The 22,259-nt window shown below is 37.7% G+C and overlaps 2 protein-coding genes across 9 annotated transcripts in view; one reads left to right on the plus strand and one right to left on the minus strand.

The window, feature by feature from the left end:
- Positions 1-22,259, minus strand: part of LOC133072158 (phosphatidylcholine translocator ABCB4-like) — a 118,442-nt gene that overhangs the window by 70,083 nt on the left and 26,100 nt on the right. The gene's annotated exons all lie outside the window — the stretch shown is intronic.
- LOC133072157 (cell division cycle and apoptosis regulator protein 1-like) lies at positions 287-3,893 on the plus strand. The gene is given in 6 exon segments (XM_061165107.1): positions 287-1,064; positions 1,067-1,292; positions 1,294-1,492; positions 1,494-1,779; positions 1,782-3,207; positions 3,209-3,893. Coding segments are annotated over 6 exon segments (3,417 nt in total). The 5' UTR covers positions 287-298; the 3' UTR covers positions 3,723-3,893.

The following is a 22,259-nucleotide window of genomic DNA, read 5'->3' on the forward strand; positions in this document are numbered from 1 at the left end:
AAAACTGTTTTGTTCCTATCTCCAAATAAATATAAAAACTTGAGATATCTTTCTTGCTCTTCACCTAAAAACGCCTACAACAAATAACACTAATTACGAGTAGTATAACAATCACACAGCTTCAAACAGGAGCAAATCACCAAGGATGTGGCCACTTGTATGTGTGTTTCGGAATTTTAAACATTCAAAACCATATACAGGGGTTTGAAATGGCTTCGGTGTTAACCGGGAGCAGATTCAGGTGAAGATCGCTGCTGTAGAAGACAAACAAGCAAAGGCCCCCCTCTCCCCTTTTGTCATGGCTCAGTTTGGAGGACAGAAGAATCCGCCATGGGCTACTCAGTTTACAGCCACTGCGGTATCTCAGCCAGCTGCATTGGGTGTTCAGCAGCCATCTCTCCTTGGAGCATCTCCTACCATTTATACACAGCAAACTGCCCTGGCAGCAGCAGGCCTTACTGCACAAACCCCAGCAAACTATCAGTTAACTCAGACTGCAGCACTGCAGCAAGCCGCAGCTGTAGCAGCTGCGTTGCACCAGCAATATTCACAACCTCAGCAGGCCTTGTATAGTGCGCAGCAACAGTTACAGCAACCTCAGCAGCCTCTAACACAGCCAGCTGTTGGACTCCCTACAAGCCTGAGCTTGTCAACTCCTCAACCTGCAGCTCAGATAACTGCATCATATCCAACACCAAGGTCCAGTCAGCAACAAACACAACCTCAGAAACAGTGTGTTTTTACAGGGGCGGTCACAAAACTACACGATACATTTGGATTTGTGGATGAAGATGTATTCTTTCAGCTTAGTGCTGTCAAAGGGAAAACCCCCCAAGTGGGTGACAGAGTACTGGCTGAAGCTACATATAATCCCAATATGCCTTTTAAATGCAATGCACAAAGAATTCAAACACTAACAAATCAGAATCAATCCCAAACTCAACCTTTACTGAAGACCCCTCCTGCCGTATTTCAGCCAATTGCACCACAGACAACGTTTGGTGTTCAGGCTCAGCCCCAGCCCCTGCTGCAGGCACAGATTTCAGAGGCTTCTATTACACCACTATTCAGACTCAGCCGCAGCCTTTACTACAGCAGCAAGCTGGTTTACTGCAGCCTCCTGTCCGTATAGTTTCACAGCCACAACCAGCACGAAGGTTAGATCCACCATCCAGATTTTCAGGAAGAAATGACAGAGGGGATCAAGTGCCCAACAGAAAGGATGACCAAAGTCGTCAAAGAGAGTGAGAAAGACGTAGATCCAGAGAAAGATCTCCTCAGAGAAAACGTTCCCGAGAGATCTCCTCGGAGAGAGAGAGAACGGTCACCTCGGAGAGTCCGACGTGTTGTCCCATGTTACACAGTTCAGTTTTCAAAGTTTTCTTTAGATTGTCCTAGTTGTGACATGATGGAACTAAGGCGCCGTTATCAGAATTTATATATACCTAGTGACTTTTTTGATGCTCAGTTTACATGGGTGGATGCTTTCCCTTTTGTCAAGACCATCTCAGCTGGGAAATTACTCCAACTTCTATCTAATGCACAGAGAAGTAGAGTCTTTAGAAAAAAATATGGCCATTCTTGATCCACCAGATGCTGACCATTTATACAGTGCAAAGGTAATGCTGATGGCTAGCACTAGTATGGAAGACTTGTATCATAAGTCATGTGCTCTTGCTGAAGACCCACAAGAACTTAGAGATGGATTTCAGCATCCTGCTAGACTCGTTAAGTTTTTAGTGGGCATGAAAGGCAAGGATGAAGCCATGGCCATTGGAGGCCATGGTCTCCTTGGTTGGAGGGACCAGACCCAGAAAAAGATCCTTGTGTGTTGATTAAGACTGCTATTCGTTGTTGTAAGGCTCTGACAGGCATTGATCTAAGTGTATGCACACAATGGTACCATTTTGCAGAGATTCGCTACCATCACCCTGAGGAGACCCACAAGGGGCGTACAGTTCCAGCTCATGTGGAGACAATGGTTTTATTTTTCCCGGATGTTTGGCATTGCCTTCCCACTCGCTCAGAGTGGGAAACCCTCTCCCGAGGATACAAGCAGCAGCTGATCGAGAAGCTTCAGGGTGAACGCAAGGAGGCTGATGGAGAACAGGATGAAGAAGAGAAGGATGATGGTGAAGCTAAAGAAATTTCTACTCCTATCCATTGGTCTAAACTTGACCCAAAGACAATGAAGGTAAATGATCTCCGAAAAGAATTGGAAAGTCGAGCTCTTAGTTCCAAAGGCTTAAAATCCCAGTTAATAGCCCGACTGACAAAACAGCTTAAAGTAGAAGAGCAAAAAGAAGAGCAAAAGGAATTAGAGAAATCTGAGAAAGAAGAGGAAGAGGAGGATGATAGGAAATCTGAAGATGATAAAGAGCAAGAAGAAAGAAAACGTCAAGAGGAACTGGAACGCCAGCGTCGGGAAAGAAGGTATATTTTGCCTGATGAGCCGGCTATCGTTGTACATCCAAACTGGGCTGCAAAAAGTGGCAAGTTTGATCGTAGCATCATGTCTTTGAGTGTACTCTTGGACTACAGATTAGAGGATAATAAACAACATTCATTTGAGGTTTCATTACTTGCAGAGCTTTTCAATGAAATGCTTCAAAGAGGTTTTGGTGTCAGAATATACAAATCATTATTGTCTCTTCCTGAGAAAGAGGATAAAAAAGAAAAGGAAAAGAAAAGCAAAAAAGATGAGAGAAAAGATAAAAAGGAAGAAAGAGATGATAAAACCGATGAGCCAAAACCCAAACGGAGAAAATCAGGCGATGATAAAGATAAAAAAGAAGATAGGGATGAAAGGAAGAAAGAAGATAAAAGAAAAGATGATTCTAAAGATGATGATGAAACTGAAGAAGATAATAATCAAGATGAATATGATCCAATGGAAGCAGGAGAAGCTGAGTATGAAGAAGATGATCGAGATGAGGAAGAAAACAAACGAGATGACAAAAGAGATATTAACAGGTACTGCAAGGAGAGGCTCTCTAAAGATAAGGAAAAAGAGAAGACTCAGATGATCACGATTAACAGAGATCTATTAATGGCATTTGTTTACTTTGATCAAAGCCATGGTGGTTACCTTCTTGAAAAGGATTTGGAAGAAATATTTTATACTCTTGGACTACACCTTTCTCGGGCTCAAGTAAAGAAGCTTCTTAATAAAGTAGTACTCCGTGAATCTTGCTTTTACCGGAAATTAAGACACCTCAAAAGATGAAGAAAACCATGAAGAATCTGAAGCACTGCAGGAAGATATCCTAGGAAACAGATTGTTACTTCCAACACCAATAGTGAAAGAGGACTCAAAGGATGTAGAAGAAAATGTTGGTCTTATTGTGTACAATGGTGCAATGGTTGATGTAGGAAGCCTCTTGAAAAAACTGGAAAAGAGTGAAAAAGTACAAGCTGAAGTGGAACAGAAGCTGCAGTTACTACAAGAAAAGACAGATAAAGATGAAAAAACCATATTAAATTTGGAGCTTTCTAACAAAAACCTCTCTGGTGAACTTAAAGAAGTTAAAAAGGACCTTAGTCAGTTACAAGAAAACTTAAAGATTTCAGAAAACATGAATTTGCAATTTGAAAACCAACTGAATAAGACAATCAGAAACTTATCCACAGTAATGGATGAAATCCACACTGTTCTTAAGAAGGATAATGGGAGGAATGAAGATAAAGATCAGAAATCTAAGGAGAATGGTGCGAGTGTATGATAAAAATATGTGTAGTGACAGAGAATGGTGATAAATAATGTAATATATAAAATCACGATACAAGAATGAAAGTGATGCCCATTTGATCCTAGTAGTATAAATATCTGTTAGTTCAAATGCTGTATAAAGTTTTATGAATGTGAGTCTTTGCTTTTGAAAATTGCTTGTAATTCCTGGCATCCACATTATTAAACACTCCTTGAGTGGGATAATTTTGCATTGCAAAAAAAAAAACCAAAAAACCATATACAATGTGAAACTAAGACAAGAAAAATAAGTCAGAAGTTTCAAAACAGAAATAAACTTTCAAGTGAAACATAAGAATAAAATAATAAACTACCAATAATAATTATATAAGAAGACTAACATCAAGGGAGAAAAAAGCCATTGATCAAAATGGGCTATAAAATAATGAGTTCCACATAATGTACATAATTAATTCTTTTTTATTCTAGACAAACTTAAAAAATTCATTCCACAAAACAAAGTCATAATCTGGCATTAATTATGGTTCATTTATACAACTGAATATTATATATTTGTTTAAAATGAAATGGACATATAAACAAGAGAATAGAAGATAGATGCTCAAAAACCTGTACATGACTTTTCATAACAGTACTATTATAATGTTGCTGTAGAAAAAAATGGAAACAATCTAAATGTCCATTAAATGATTAATGAATACACAAAATGTGGTGTATCTACATAATGGAACATTATTCAGCCATTAAAAGGAATGAAGCTCTGGTACCTGTACAAGGATTAGCCTTGAAAAGACGCTAAATTGAAGAATCAAACATAAAAGCCACATATTTACGACTGCGTTTACATGAAATGTTCAGAAGTAAATCCATAAGGACCAAAAGTGTATTAGTGGTTTCCAGGAAATGGGGCGGGTGGGGGCGGGGAGAGAAAAGGAAGTGACTGCTCAGTGGACACAGAGGTTCTCCTGTAACATAATGAAAATCTCCGAGAACTGAGAGCAGTGAGAGTCACACACCACTGTGCGTATACTGGAACCCAGCATATTGTACACTTTACAATGGTTAAAACAGTGAACTTTGTTATATGAATTTAATCTCAAGTCTTAAAATGCTAACAGGACAAAATGAAACAGAAAAATAGAGTATGACTAACGGCCAAACACAGGTCATAACAAAGAAAATACACATACTGTCTATGTATACATATTCAGATGTGATAGATATACAGAAAGTTGCTAGCTGCAGTTATATCTGGGATTTCTGGAAGGTTTTATTAATACTTCTATGGTTTTATATGTGAACCCCTCGTCATTTTTACATGGAGTAGCAGTGAAAGGGAAGGCAGAAAACAACTGATGGTCCAAGAAGATGAAAGTATAATATACAGAAAGGGGCTAAATGAAGGAATCGTGCTAGAGCTTTATCATTTTCCTCCTTTCTTTCCTTTTTTGAAAAACATAGCAGAACATTAACAAGAATATAAACAAAGTCAAATAGTCCAATGGCCTTTATGGGATAAAATCTTAAAATGAAGAAAGAGGTTTCTCAAAAGGCATCAGAAAAACAAGAAATGATTAAGGGTTATAAGCTTAGGAATACATAAAAGTATAGGAATATGATTTTAATCAGAAAAGATATATGAAGAATGGGAAACTTGAGTGATACTTCAATGTTTCCAGTTACATTTTTTTAACCATACTTGCCTTACAAACTGAAGTTCTCTGTTTTTAGAATCTACACAGCTGCTTATTTACTACTTGAACTTTAAATTGACTATACTACATAGAGGTTAATTTTATTTCCTATACAATTGAAGAGGCTTCCCCCATGGCTCAGTGGTAAAGAATCTGCCTGTCAATGCAGGTTCAAACCCTGGGTCAGGAAGATCCCCTGGAGAAGGAAATGGCAACCCACTCCAGTATTCTTGCCTGGGAAATCCCATGGACAGAGGAGCCTGGCAGGCTACAGTCCATGGAGTCGCAAGAGCAGGATACGACTTAGCAACTAAAACATACAATTTAAGACACTACGAAAATAACCATCTACATAAAACCCTGGATGTTTCAAGAATGTTTGAATATTATGATTTTCTGAGATACAAAATCTGCTGAAGGTTTCCTACATTTCCAAGTATATAATGGAAGTACATTCCAAGAACACAGTGGCCTTGTCCATTGTCTAAAAGCCAAACTTTGGCAACCTTCAGAGCCACTTTCTTTTCTATTGTATCATGTTTTTTTGGCCTGAGTAGGTGAGTTTTATTGGGTGAGTTGTGTTCAAATGTTACTGCAGAAACAATTCAAGTCTCATTTTATGTGTGAACTAAGAATCAAAAGTTGGAGAACATTCAAAAATGAACAAAGAAAATTCAAGAGCCAAATGGAAAGGTTTATCTTTACCATTGTTTCTAACAGTGTTTACACCACACTTCAAAAGGTGGCCTCATGGGGAGGTAACTATTTTATTATTTAAGTCAGAAAGAGCTTTGAGGTTCAAGCCAATGTTCCTGAACAATGCTGAGGTATCATAACAGTTCAACTGGATTGCAGAAATTCTAAAATGTCAAGTCACAGACATTCTACCTTATTTTAAGAGTCTGAATCCAGATGCTATCAGAGAAAAAAAACAAACCAAAAAAAAAGCCACAAAAAACCAGCCCAGAGATTAGTACTCAGGGGATCAAGAACTGGAAATTTCTCAAGAGTTCTGTTTTCCAGCAAATATTCACTATGTGCCTACCATATCTCAAGCACTGTTCCAGAAATCTAGGCGACGTCAATGAACAAAGATATTTAGCCTATCGAAACTTACACTTTAGCAGAGGTAAAGGAATACAATAAACAATCATCATAATGAGTAAATCACATATGTCATAAGACTTTAAAAAATAAGCAGGACAGGGAAAAGAGGTCGGGAATGCTTCAGGTGAAAGGAGGTGAGGTGGGTTCTAATTTAGGAAGGGTTTAAGCTTCAACGAACAGTTTTGAAACGGATGGGGAGTTAACCATTCAGATAGAGATGTGCAGTGGTGCTCTATGATAGCAGTGTCTGGTTCCTCAAGAAAAAGGAGAACACCAATAAGGCTAGAACACAGCAATTCAAAAACAGAAAGAGGATTCTCTGTGCACAGTGTAACTAGGGAACAATGCTGGGAACTGAGGCAAAATCTAAACTCAAAGTGAGTCAGCAAGCCCAATGTGAGGAAGTTTAATTAGCAGATTAACTCGTAGGAAATTTCATACATCAACAGTATCTTACTATATTTTGCCATTTGATATATCAATAGTATCTCATTATATTTGTTCCTTTTTTCTTTAATTAATTCACTGATAGGCTTTAATCCTCTATGATACTCAGAGCTTTTTCATTTTAATCAGTTATTTTTCATATATCCTTTACAAAATTCACCACTGTATCCCATCCCCATATCACCTAGTTGAAGTTTTCAAGATGTTTTTTCAAGATTGTTTCTGACCACTTTACCAGTAAATTTCATATTTTTCTTAAACTGTCCAGTCTACAATACACTACCACAGTCAAAGTCACAGATGACATTTTAAAAATGAAATTTTAAGCTTTATTTGAGGCACTTTTATGTCTTTCTTGTGTGGACCCCTCTCTGACCCAATACGGCAGAAAGGATTATTCACTCTTTTGTGCTACATCACGCTTGTTAATACTTCTACTATGACTCAACGACACTCATCTACATCGTTTGTTAATGTACCTTCCCTTTGCCCTCCAGAACTGATTTCAGGCGAAAGCATGCCTTATTAATCTTTGGTTCCCATACGGTCGCAAAGGATCTATATGGATTCTTAAATAAGAGAATGAATGGTATAAATAGGGTGTGTGTGTGTGTGTGTGTGTGTGTGTGTGTGAAGATTAGGGGGGAAAAAGAAAAAAGAGGAAGGCATATGTGCAATGTCAAGTTTAAAGCATATGCTCCAGGAAAAGTATAGGGAACTCACACTATGACTTGTTGCAAAAACAGAGGAAAAATAAAGACTTACATTTAGCCAAGAAAAATGTGAAGGGGTGATGGCTATCTTCCTTGGGGTTTCTTTCTGCTATGTTAGGAAACTTACTAACTCCCTAAGGTAACCAAGAATCAAGGAGTGGTAATTTTAAGTATTACAATGAAACAGTGAGGTCTCTGCCATTTTAAAATGTTTTAATGGGAACTGATAGAACTTGAGGAAGTTATAAATATATATTTTAATGTACAGTAAGTTTGCTGTTGGTATCAGAGTGCTCAGTCTCTCAGTTGTGTCTGACTGCTTGTGACCTCATGGACTGTAGCCTGCCAGGCTCCCTTGCCCATGAATTTTCCAGGCAAGAATACTGGGGTGGGGTGCTATTTCCTACTCCAGGATAGAACCTATATTTCTTGCATCTTCTGCATTGGAAGGTGGATTCTTTACCACTAGCACCACCTGGCAAGCCTAGTTCTGTGCATTTTTTAAATGCAAGCAATTAATTATGTAACCATGATCACAAGATACATAATAGTTCTATGATCCAAAAAACCTCCTTCATGCTGACATTATGAACATCAACATCTCTAATCACTAACCCCTGATAACCACTAAACTTCTCTGACACGACAGTCTGGTCTTTTCTAGAATGTCATACAGATGGAAGCATACAGTATCTGACCTTCAGAGTCTCACTTCTCTCACTTAGCATAATACATCTGAGATTCATAAAGGTTGTTGTGTACAGAGAAGATGTTTTTCCCCTTTTTTTCTCAGTTTGTATGGACTGTGTTGGTTTAATTAGTCATCACATGAAGGACATTTGGGCTGTTTTTAGTTTTTAGTGATTATGAATACAGCTGTTATAAATAGATCTTTGTTTAAAGATAAATTTCCATTTCTCTTGAGTAAAGGAATTAGCTTCTGGGAAACCATTTTGCATTCCCACTGGCAATACATCAATATTTCAAATTCCCCACATCCCTACTAGAAATGGGTATAGAGTACAGTAGTGCCTGTGGTTTTAATCGCACACCCAAGTAACTAATGATACTGAACATGTTTGCATGTGTTTTACATGCCTTTTGCGTATTTTCATTGGTGAAGGGTCTATTCAAATCTTTTGCCCATTATTAAATTGGGTTAGATGTTTTCAAATTATTACATTTTCATAGTTCTTAGCATATTTTGGAAACAAGCCCTTTGTCAAACATGTGGTTAGCAACTATTTTCTGCCAGCCTATGGCTTGTGTTATTCTGTTAAGAATGTCTTTAGGAGGACAAAAGTGAGTAATTTTGCTGAGGTCTACACATCACTATTTTTTGCTTCATGGATTACACTTCTGTTGCTTTACCTAAAATGTTTGCCTAATTAAACATAACAAAGATGTTTTATATTTTTATGGTTTTACATTTAGTCTATGATCCATTTTGAATTAATTCTTGTATGTGGTGTGAGGGAGAACTCAAAGTTCACTTTTTGCATATAGAAATATGGATGGAGGTTTGTGATACTGTATAGGAGGCAGTGATCAAGACCACCTTCAAGAAAAAAAAATGCAAAAAGGCAAATGGTTGTCTGAGGAGGGCTTACAAATAGCTGAGAAAAGAGATGTGAAAGGCAGAGAAAAGGAAAGATATACCCATTTGAATGCAGAGTTCCAAAGAATAGCAAGGAGAGATAAGAAAGCCTTCCTCAGCAATCAATGCAAAGAAATAGAGGAAAACAATAGAATGGAAAAGACTAGAGATCTCTTCAAGAAAATCAGAGACACCAAGGGAACATTTCATTCAAAGATGGGCACAGTAAAGGACAGAAATGGTATGGACCTAACAGAGGGAGAAGATATTAAGAAGAGGTAGCAAGAATACACAGAAGAACTATACAAAAAAGATCTACATGACCCAGATAACCACGATGGTGTGATCACTCACCTAGAGCCAGACATCCTGGAATGTGAAGTCAAGTGGGCCTTAGGAAGCATCACTATGAACAAAGCTAGTGGAGGTGATGGAATTCCGGTTGAGCTATTTCAAATCCTGAAAGATGCTGTGAAAGTGTGCACTCAATATGTCAGCAAATTTGGAAAACTCAACAGTGGCCACAGGACTGGAAAAGGTCATTTTTCATTCCAATCCCAAAGAAAGGCAATGCCAAAGAATGCTCAAACTACAGAACCATTGCACTCATCTCATATGCTATTAAAGTAATGCTCAAAATTCTCCAAGCCAGGCTTCAACAGTACGTGAACTGTGAACTTCCAGATATTCACGCTGGATTTAGAAAAGACAGAGGAGCCAGAGATCAAATCGCCAACATCCACTGGATCACATAAAAAGCAAGAGAGTTCCAGAAAAGCATCTATTTCTGCTTTATTGACTATGCCAAAGCCTTTAACTGTGTGGATCACAACCAACTATGGAAAATTCTTCAAGAGATAGGAATACCAGACAATTTGACCTGCCTGAGAAATCTGTATGCAGGTCAAGAAGCAACAGTTAGAACTGGACATGGAACAACAGACTAGTTCCAAATCGGGAAAGGAGTACATCAAGGCTGTATATTATCACCCTGCTTATTTAATTTATATGCAGAGAATATCATGCGAAATGCCAGGCTGGATAAAGCACAAGCTGGAATCAAGATTGCTGGGAGAAGTATCAATAACCTCAGATATGCAGATGATACCACCCTTATGACAGCAAGTGAAGAAAAACTAAAAAACCTCTTGATGAAAGTGAAAGAGGAGAGTGAAAAAGTTGGCTTAAAACTCAACATTCAAAATATGAAGATTATGTCATCCAGTCCCATCACTTCACAGCAAACAGATGGGGAAACGATGGAAACATGACAGACTTTATTTTGGGGGCTCCAAAATTACTGCAGATGGTGACTGCAGCCGTGAAATTAAAAGACGCTTGTTCCTTGAAAGAAAAGCTATGACCAACCTAGACACCATATTAAAAAGCAGGCATTACTTTGCCAACAAAGGTCCATCTAGTCAGAGCTGTGGTTTTTCCAGTAGTCATGTATGGATGTGAGAGTTGGAGCACAAAGAAAGCTGAGTGCTGAAGAATTGATGCTTTTGAACTGTGGTGTTGGAGAAGACTCTTGAGAGTCCCTTGGACTGCAAGGAGATCAAACCTGTCAACCCTAAAGGAAATTAGTCCTGAATATTCCTTGGAAGAACTGATGCTGAAGCTAAAACTCCAATACTTTGGCCACCTGATGTGAAGAACTGACTCATTCGAAAAGACCCTGATGCTGGGAAAGATTGAAGACAGGAGGAGAAGGGGATGATAAGAGGATGAGATGGCATCACCGACTCAATGGACATGAGTTTGAGCAAGCTCTGGGAGTTGGTGATGGGACAGGGAAGCCTGGTGTGCTGCAGTCCATGGGGTGGCAAAGAGTCGGACACAACTGAGTGACTGAACTGAGCTGAATCCCATTGTTCTAGCACCATTTTTTGGAAAAGATGACCAATTCACCAGTGAAATGCCTTTTTATCTTAGTAAAAAACCAATCAAGCATATCTGTGTGCCTCTATTTCTGGACTCTAGTCCATTCTACTTCCCAGGTGGCTCACTGGTAAACAATCTGTCTGCCAAGCCAGAGACCCAGGTTTGATCACTGGGTTGGGAAGATCCCCTGAGAAGGGAATAGCAACCCACTCTAGAATTCTTGCCTTGGGAAATCCGATGCACAGAGGAGCCAGTTCATGGAATTGCAAAGAGTTGGACATGACTTAGCAACTTATATATTTATGTATATACAAAGGCTTTTACCAATAAGTAAGTGTAAGTACATAAGTGTTAGTTGCTCAGTAGTGTCTGACTCCTTGCCACCCCATGAACTGTAGCCCTCTAGGCTTCTCTGTCTATGGGATTCTCCAAGGAAGAATACAGGAGTGGATTGTCATTCCCTTTTCCAGAGGATCTTCCTGACCCACAGACTGAATCCAGGTCTCCTGCATTGCAGGCAGCTTCTTTACCATTTGAGTTACAGGGAAGTCCTAATATTTAATTTACTTTAATATTTAATTGAAATTGTAATTTACCAATAACACACCCTTTAATCACTATTTCCTGAAAGTTCTCAAAATCAGAGACTTTGAGCATCCAACTTTGTTCTTCCCTTGTGAAACTGTTCTGCCTATTCTAGTTACCTAGTCTAGCCATTTACAGAGTCAGTTTAATATCTACAAAAAAAGCCTGCTAACATTTTGAGAGGACACTGGATCTATAGTCAATGTAGCGAGAACTGACATCTTAACAATATTGAGTTTTAGAGAATTATCAGGTCCACAATGTCACTAATCCTAAGGCTGAGAATCCCTGCTGCAGACTTCTGCAGATCCCTGCTACACACTGAATGTTTGCGTCTCTCCAACACGGAAACCTGATCCCCAGTGTGACGGTGTTTGAAAGTGGGGCTCTGGGGAGGTTATCACATCATAAGCCCTCATGAATGGAGTTAGGGCCCTTATAAAAGACAGCATTGGTTTCATTTGTTGGAAGGTTTTCAACTACTTATTCAATCTCTTTAACAGATGCAGGGCTAGGCAAGTTATCTATTTCTCTGTTAAGTCTTGTTAGGATTTGTCTTTGAAGAAATTGATCCATTTCATCCATGCTGTCAAATTTATGTTAAGAGTGGTTCATAGTATTTACTTATCCTTTGAATGTGGGATCTATAATGATATGCCCACTTTCACTCCAGATATTGGTAGTTTATGTCTTCTCCTCTTCTTGCTCACTCTGGACCAAGAGTTAATCAAATTAAAATGTATTAATGTTTTAAAACAACTAGCCTTTCATGTGATTGGTTTTATTTATTGTTTTTAGGCTTTCAATTTCATCAATTTCTGCCTTTATCTTTATTATTTTGATCTTTCCATTTGCTTTGGGTTTCATTTTCTCTTGTTTTTTTAGTTTCTTCAGGTGGGATATTGAACTATTGGCTTTAAAACTTTCTTCTTTTCTAATACAAGCTTCCTTAATTAATGCCTTAAATATCCCTTTAACACTGCTTTAACTTCATTCCATAAATGGTATGATGCATGTAATTTTTCATTCAGTTCAAAATACCTTCTAAGTGTCCTTGAGACTTCCTCTTTGAAATATGAATTACTTATGATTTTTTAAAAATTCCATAATAGTTGGTGATTTTTCAGATCCTTCTGTTCTTAACTTCTAGTTTAATTTTGTTAGGGTCAGAGAACATACTGTGTATGATTTTAATTCTTCTAAATTTGTTAAGGTTTGTGTTATGGCTCAGAATAAGATCTTTTTGAATGTTCCATTTGCCCTTGAAAAGAACATACAACCTACTGCTGTTGGGTGGACTGTTTCATAAATGTCAATTAAGTCAGTTGGTTTAGGTCTTCTATATTATTGCTGTTATAATATTTTTACATGCTGTTTTATTTTTTATTCTTTATATGCTGTAATATTTTTATGCTGTTTTATATTATTGCTGTTATGTTATGCTGTTCAGATCTTCTCTATTACTGATATTCTGTCTATCTGACCTACTGGTTATTATAAGAGCTGTAGTCGATGGGGCTTCCCAGATGGTACAGTTGGTAAAGAATCCACCTGCCAAAGCTAGACTCAAAAGATGAAGTTTCAGTCCCTGGGTCGGGAAGATCCCCTGGAGTAGGAAATGCAACCCACCCCAGTATTCTTGCCTGGAGAATTCCACGGACAGAGGAGCCTGGCGGGCTATGGTCCATGGGGTCACAAAGAGTCAAACACAAATGAACAACTGAGAATCCACACAGGGACACTGTAGTTGATAAGTACAAGTGTAGATTTCTTTTTTTTTTTTGCCACATTGTGAGGCATGTGAGACATCACTTTCCTGGCCAGGGATCAAACCCATGCCCCCTGCAATGGGAGTATGGAGTCTTAACCACTACAGCAGCAGGAAAGTCCCTACCTGTAGATTTTTCTATCTTTAATTCTCTGGTCAGTTCCATCAGCTTTTGCTTTTTGAAGCCCTGTTAACTGTATGTATCTTAGGATTTTTTATGTCTTCTAGACAAACAGGCTCTCTTTTTATTATGTAAATGTCCACATTCAATCACATCAATTTTCATTGTTCTGGAATTCACATTATCTGATATTAATACAGTCACTCCAACTTTCCTTCAATTAGTTTCTGCATGGAATATCTTTTTATATCTTTTATTTTTAAACTATCTATATTACTAAAGTTTTTAAAAATTTTATATGTTGAGTATTTTCCCCCAAATGATCTCTTTTAATTGGTGTGCCTAGGTCATTTATATTTAATGCAATTAATAATACAATTGGATTTAGTTCTACCAGTTGACTGTTTTCTCTTAGCCTTTTTTTCCGCCTGCCTTCTTTTGCATAATTTGAATATTTTCAGCATTCCATTTAATTTAGCTGTTAGATTTTTTTCTAGATCTCTTACTATTTTTATAGTCACTGATTAAGGATTATAATGTAAAACCTAACCTTTGAGATATCTGGGATATTAAACACACCAACATTTACATTATAGGGGTCCCTGAAAGAGAAGAGAGAGAAAGGGCCTGAGAAAAATATTTTTAGAGATTATAGCTGAAAAATTCCCTGACATGAGAAAGGAAACACTGACTCGCATCTGGGAAAGTACAGAGAGTGCCATACGGGATGAAGGCAAGGAGGAACACGCCAAGACACATGTTAGTCCAACTGAACAAATGAAACGCAGAAAGAAACTAAAGGCAGCAAGGGAAAAGCAATACATAATTTACAAGTGCTGGTGGTTTAGTTGCTAAGTCATCAACTCTTGTGACCCTGTGGACTGTAGCCTACCAGGATCCTCTGCCCATGGGATGTAATCAGAAGAGAAGCCAAGACAAAGAGGAAGAGAAAAAAGATCTCCAAAAACAAATCCAAAATAATTAAGAAACGGCAATAGGAACATACATATACATACTTACTTTAAAGGTAAATGGATTAAATGCTCCACCCAAAAGACACAGACTGCCTGAGTGGATTCATTCAGACCCATATATATGCTATCTACAAGAGACCCACTTCAGATCTAGGAACACATGCAGACTGAAAGTGAGGGGACAGAATAAGGTATTTCATACAAATGGAAATCAAAAGAAAGCAACAATAGCAATAGCCTTCTGAAACTCCTCACAAAAACTGCAGAGGAAAGAACACTCCCAAGGTCATTTTAAGAGGTCATCATCACCCTGAGACCAAAACCAGACAAAGATACAACAAAAAAGAAAATTGCAGGCCAATTATCACTAATGAACATAGATGCAAAAATCCTCAACAAAGTACTAGGCAAACCAAATCCAACAATACATTAAAAAGATCATACACCATGATCAAGTGGGATTTATCCTAGGGAAATAAGGATTCTTCAATATATGCAAATTAATCAATGTGATACACCCCATTAGCAAACTGAAGAATAAAAACCACATGATCATCACAATAGATGCAGAAAAAACCTTTTTGCAAAATTCAACACCCATTTATGTTAAAAAAAAAAAAAAAAAAAACACCTCTCTAGAGAGTGAGTACAGAGGGAATCTACCTCAACAAACGAAGGTCATATACAAAAAACCCACAGTTAACATCATTCTCAATGGTGAAAAAATAAAAGCATTTCCTCAAAAATCAGGAACAGGACAAGGGACGTTTACTCTCACCATGTTTATTCAACATAATTTTGGATATCCTAGCCATGGCAATCAAAGCAGAAAATGAAATAAAAGGAATCCAAATTGGGAAAGGAGAAGTAAAACTGTCACTGTCTGTAGATGACATGATAGTACACACAGAAAGCCCTAAAGACACCACCAAACTACTAGAGCTCATCAATGAATCTGGTAAAGTTGCAGGGCACAAAATTAGTAAACAAGTCTCTTGCATTCCTATACACTAACAATGAAAGATCAGAAAGAAAAATAAGGAAACAATCCCATGTGACAGTAGTCACATCTGAAAGAATAAAATACCTAGGAATAAACTTATGTAAGGAGGCAAAAGACCTGTAGTCATAAAACTATGAAACACTAATGAAAGAAATCAAAGATAACAAGCAGACAGAAGATATACTATGTCCTTGGATTGGAAGAATGAAAATATTGTCAAAATAATTATACTACTCAAAGCAATCTAGAGATTCAAAGCAATTCATATCAAATTACCAGTGGTATTTTTTCACAGAACTAGAACTAAGAAAGTTTTCAATTTCCATGGAAATACAAAAGACCCTCAAAGAGACCAACAAGGGATTAATCTCCAAAACACACAAACAGCTGGTGCAGCTCAATATAAAAATATAAACAACTCAACCAAAAAATAGGAGGAAGATCTAAACAGACATTTCTCCAAAGATGACATACAGATGGCCAAAAGCACATGAAAAGATTAACATCACTAACTATTAGAGAAATGCAAATCAAAACTACAATGATAACCTCATACCAGTCGGAATGGCCAACAACAAAAGTATACAAATAATAATGCTGGAGAGGGTGTGGAGAAAAAGGAACCCTCCTGCACTGTTGGCAGGAACATAAATTCGTACAACTATTATGGAGAACACTATGGAGGTTCCTTAAAAAAATTAAATATAGAACTACCATATGACCCAGCAATTCCACTTCTGTGCACAAATCTGGAGAAAATCATACTTCCAAAAGATATATGCACCCCAATGCTCACTGCAGCACTATTTACAATGGCCTAATATCCACTGACAGAGGGATGGATAAGGAAATGCGGTACATGTATACAGTGAACTATTACTCAGTCATAAAAAGAATAAAATAATGCCGTTAATAGTTTCAGTGAGTAATAACCAGGAACACCCTTCACTGTCAAGTAGAAAATGAATTTTGTATCTACAGGAACAGAAAAGTACTTAAAAGCCAGGGCTACAGGATGCAAATGGGTGAATTTATCTGTAAAAAAAGGGGAAACTCGGAAAAACGGGGATCTAAAATATATATACATAAAATATATACATATTAAAAATATATACATAATAAATGATATACTGTATTCCCTAAATATGAATTTATTAAATATCACAGTGATTATATATTATTATATGTGATATAATATCCAGATATATATACACACACACACATCTGAGTGTTTTTCATTTTTAAAAAGTTTTCCTGGCATATAGCTGATTCACTATGCTGTCTTAGTTTCTGTCTGTACAGCAAAGTTACCAGTTGCACACACAGCCACACTCTTAGATCCTTTTCCCACACAGGTCCTTACAGAGCACTGAGCTGAGTTCCCTGGCACCACTGTTTCTTATTCATCTTTAACTGAAAACCATCGTTTCAATTCTCCAATCTCATTACTACACATAAGCAACGCTCAAGTTCTATAGATACACATACCTTTTTTTCCTGCCATGACACATGGCTTGTGGGATCGTAGCTCCCCAACCAGGGATTAAACCCAGGACGGTGGCAGTGAAAGCACGATGTCCTAACCACTGGACCCCCATGAAGTCTCCAGTCCTGCAGACTCCGCTCGCACAACGCCTCTGTCTTCATTTCCATCCCCCTGCCATCCAGGTCCGGCTCTCATTACCTTTCAGCCAGACTTCTCTTAACAAACATTTCTGACTCCCTACCGACAAGCTCTCCTAACTCCCCAAGTGTCTAGAGATTGTTTCCACATTAATGTGTTGACTCTGATATATTCTTCTGAAACACTTTGAATAACTTCTGACACTATTTTGTCCAACTTTAAACTTCAGGTAATTCAAAGTGGTTCAAAAAGTAATCCCAACTTATCTTTCTACCCTTACTCTGCCCTTCTGCATACAGAATTTATCTGGGCAAAGCAAAAGAAACTCCCCAGTATTTCTTGGACATAACATTTCCTAGCTCTATGATTTATTCCTTATATTCAAATGCCTGCATCTTGACCTAGACATCCCAAATGAAATCTCTTTCAGAAGTTTTTTCTTGATCACTGCCAACAGAGGAAGTCTTGCCATTTTTGACTCTTCTAGAGATCTGAGTATTTTTTAACTACTGACAATAGAAACTATCTAAAAGGAACTAATGAATACTTACTATTGGTGCCAGACTTTACCTCACAAGATCACACACTTGGACCATTAAGTTTAACTGCTCACTCAAATCAACAACAAAGGATAATGATAACTCTCAAAGAAGAAAAGAAGAGAAAAGTTTGGAACTCTCCATAGAGACAGCAAAAATTTGTCCTTGGAATGGAAAGCAGGAACTTAAGGAAAATCTTCTCTCCTCCCAACACAAAAGTAGAAATACTAGATAAAATATAATAAATACACTTTTAAATATGGCAAACACATGGGAAAAAAACTCACAGAAATCCTTAAGAGGCCAAAAATGAAAAATAAACAGAAAATAAGAGACTCTATAAAACCCTAAAACTGAATGCCTCAAAATAGACTCAAAATACAGAAAGCAAAAATAGACATAAGAATAACTTAATAAATTCATCAGAATAATACTTTAAAACTTCTGCTATTAACAGATCAAACTGACAAAATTGTGACTAGTATTTGAAAAACATAATCAAGAATTGGGAGAATACAAACTCTTCTCAATATAGAACATTTATTGAAACTAATAAGAAAACATTTATAGAAACTTAGTGTATGCACTAAGCAATTAAGCAAATCTTATAAATTTCAAAAATATCTGCCCTACAGACGAAATTCTCTGATCATAAGTCAATTAACATAGAAATAAAAGTGAAAAAAATAAATAAATAAAAGTGAAAATGTAAAAGCTATTTTCAGAAACATTAAAAATAAACTTCCAAATAACACAGATGTTAAAGAAGAAATAACAAAAAGTAAAAATTACTTAAAAATGAGTATTAGTGAAAACAAAACATATCCAAACTTCTAAATGTAGCTAAAGCAGCATTTGGAGAGAAGGTTAAAAATCAACAAAGCCAAAAACAAAGTTATCTGTTTTATTACTCTACTTGAAAGACTAATAAAATTAACAAATCTCTGCAATAGTGCTCATGAAAAAAGAGAAAAAACTAATAATCAATATTACTGGTATAAAAGGGGACATCTGCATAGAAAATAACACCAGGTAGTCACTAATAGAGCTTTTGTTTATTCTTTAACAGCAACCTGAATTAAATGCAGGTGGCCCTCTGTATCCATGGATTCAACCAACCACGGATGGGGAAAAGAAAATTTTAATTCCAGAAACTTCCAAAAAGCAAAACTTGAATTTACCAGGTGCTGACAACTATCTACATAGCATTTACACTGTTTTAGGCATTATAAGTAATCTACAGATGATTCAAATTACACAGGAGGATGTGTGTAGGTTATATGTAAATACTATGCCATTTTATAAAAGGGACTTGGGCATCTGCGGATTTTGGTATCCAGGAGGTCCTGAGAACCAATCCTCCAAGGATTTCTAGGAACAACTATATACCATATCCTTCAGAGGAGGGGGATGGCTGGTAAACGATGAAGAGAGGGAGTAGGGTTTTTTGAAAAGCAGAATCGTAGTTTGTAACAATGCCACAAGGATGAACATGTGACTTATCTTTAGATCTCTTCGGTGAGCTTTGACGTGTTTTAAACCATTCACTTGACTTCATCTATTTTAAGTGCGTCACAATGAAAGGAAAAATGGCAACTAACTAGAGGTTAAATAATTAAGAGGATACAGAGGAAACTGACAAGTGTAGAAAAGAATATAGAAATCAACAACCTAAATAGACTGATAAGCATTAAGCGAGTAAATTAGCCATTAAACTGCATTTGTGTATGCACACTGTCTTGTCCCTGCCCCACTCGACCCAGAGTTTTTACTGGCAAATTCTCCCTAATAGATGATTTCAAGATTATGCAAAATTCTTACAAAGAATAATAAAAGATAAAACACCTTCATTTATTTAATGAGGTGTATATAATCTTGATAACAACAACAAAAAAAAGTACCAAGTACCAAACAGAAAAATGATAAATTTTGCTCATAAACTCAGAGCCAAAACTTACCACTAGGGCTTCCCTGGTGGCTCAGTGGTAAGGAATCTGCCTGCCAATGCAGGAGACACAGGTTCAACCCCTGGTCTGCGAGGATTCCACATGCCGCAGAGCAACTAGGCCTGTGTACCCCAACTACTGAGCTTGCGCTCCAGAGGCCAGGAGCCACAACTGCTGGGCCCACGGGCCACAACTCCCGAAGCCTGCACTCGGGAGCCCGATTGGAGAAGCCACTGCAATGAGAAGCCCACGCACCGCAACTAAACAACAGCCCCTGCCTGCCACAACTAGAGAAAAGCCCGCAGCGCAACCGAGAGTCAGCAGAGCCAAAAAGGAAAAAAAAAAAAAAAACACTAAATTTGAAAAATTATGAAGTATATTAAAATAATACATGAGGCCCAAATTAGATTTTTCCCAAGGATATATGGATGAATAAACATTAGAAAAACTACTGATGCAATTATTCACATTAAACAATTAAAGACTACTGTTTCCAGAAAAGATAAAGTAGATGCACTTTCCTTCTGCTGAATACAATCCTAAACCCTGACATTATATATAAAACAAAGCAAAGAAGATTCTGAAGCTGGAGAATTAAAAAAAGGACCGACTAGGGACCTTGGAACTCAAGAAATGACACAGCAGTTAAGTCCCTTTGTAACCTGAAAAGCAGACTGGCTTTCTCCTCTTAAAATTTCTCAATTAAATTTGATGGTGGGAAGAATAATTGTTAACACTGTCTAATGTGGTTCTAAATGTATTACAGGAAATAGCTAAAATAATTTATAAATAGGTGAGAGTAATGTTCATGGAGAAAGGTAAAGTTTTTAAGTTTCAGACTGGAAAATGATGATACCAACAGACTGTGACAAGTTATGTATATATAATACCTAGAGCAGCCACTACTATACACACACACACACAAACAGATACACTCAAAAACACTATTGATAAATAAAGATGGAATTCTAAAATTTTCAAACAATTCACAGGAAATAGGAAAAATACAGAGAAACCAAAAGCAGAGGAAACAAACAAAAAACTACAAAATAAAAGGAAACTTTCTTGAGTCTGTATGTTTACATCTTTTCCAAATTTCAGAAAATTTCAGTCATTATTTCTTGAGTATATTTTCAGTCTTGTCCTCTTTGTCTCCAAGAACTCTGATGGCAAGAATTTTAGACCTTTTGTTATGATCCCACAGATCCCTGAGGCTTTTTGTTTAAGGTTCTTCTCTCTAATTTTAGATTATTTTGAGTCTCTGCTATTCAATTAGAAAGTTTCCATTGCTTTGTCTTCCAGTTCACTAATTGTTTCCTCTTCCCCCTCCACTTTCCTATTGAGCCTAACCAAAGAACTTTTCATTTTGGTTTTGTACTTTTCTGTATCAAAATTTCAACTTGTTTCTTCTTTTTATCTTCTATTTCTTTGCAGTGTTTTTCTACTTTTTCACTTGTTTCAAGAATGTTTGTAATTGCTCAGTGAAGCATTTTTATCATGACTGATTTGTGATCTGTAGCAGTAATTCTAACACCTTTCATCATCTCAGTGTTGACATCTATTGCCTTTTGTTACACATCTTCCTGCTTCTTGGTATGAAAAGCCATCTTCGAATGAAACCTGGATATGTTCATACTGTGTTATCAGACTATGGATCTTATGGAAACCCTCTGTTTTCACTGGCTTTCTGTGACCCTGCCCACGCAGGGGAAGCTCACGGGGTGGAAGGCACCACACTTCATTGCTGACACGTGGAGGGAGAAGTCCAAGCTCCCTGGGGCCGTCACTGGCATCTGAGGGAGGAGTCCTCATTAGCCTTGGGTGGAGGTGGGAGTACAGGCTGACTGACAAGGCACTGGGAGCAGCCTCATCACTGCTGGGCGACGGTCGAAGACATAACTCTCTAATACACCTCTGCTGACACGACCTCATTGCTGCTGGGTGGGGATCAAAATCCAGGCGAGAAGACGAGGCTCACAACCAGCGAGGAGGGAAGACGCGCCAGCTCTCTGCTTGGTCTCCTCTGATACCACACTGTGGTGCTGCTGAGATGCTCTGTTCTCGTCAGGATGAATTCTAAGCTCTCCATTCAGCCTCTTCAGGTCCGGGTTGGGGTAACGCCAGTTTTTCTGTAGCATTTGGCTAAAAGGGAGTAGACTGTGTCTAAAGAGTCTCCCATCTTGCCAGGCTGTTCTATTCCTTCTATTCCTGGTCTTTTAGCTAGAGACAGCAGATCTTTGTCAGACTGTGTGTGCATGGGCACCCTCCTACACCCTGTTGATGCCTACAGGCTACTGGCTTATCCAGTACTCAGTGTGGGATATAAAGCAAGCAGAAAATCCAAGAGACCTGCCACTATGCCATTCTTAAGGAACCAAAGTCCCTAGACTTCTTCTCCCTACCTTTCAGAGTCTTGTGTTTTATAGGTCCAGGGTTTAATGGGAGAAAGAGGGGAAAGTATGTCCACTTTATCTTCCTGAAAGTAGAAATCCTCCTCAATTTTATTTTTATAGCCACTTCATCTATCTCTAGAATGAATGATGAGGAG

The sequence above is a fragment of the Dama dama genome, chromosome 18 (genome assembly GCF_033118175.1).
Source record: "Dama dama isolate Ldn47 chromosome 18, ASM3311817v1, whole genome shotgun sequence".
Taxonomy (NCBI): Eukaryota; Metazoa; Chordata; class Mammalia; order Artiodactyla; family Cervidae; genus Dama; species Dama dama.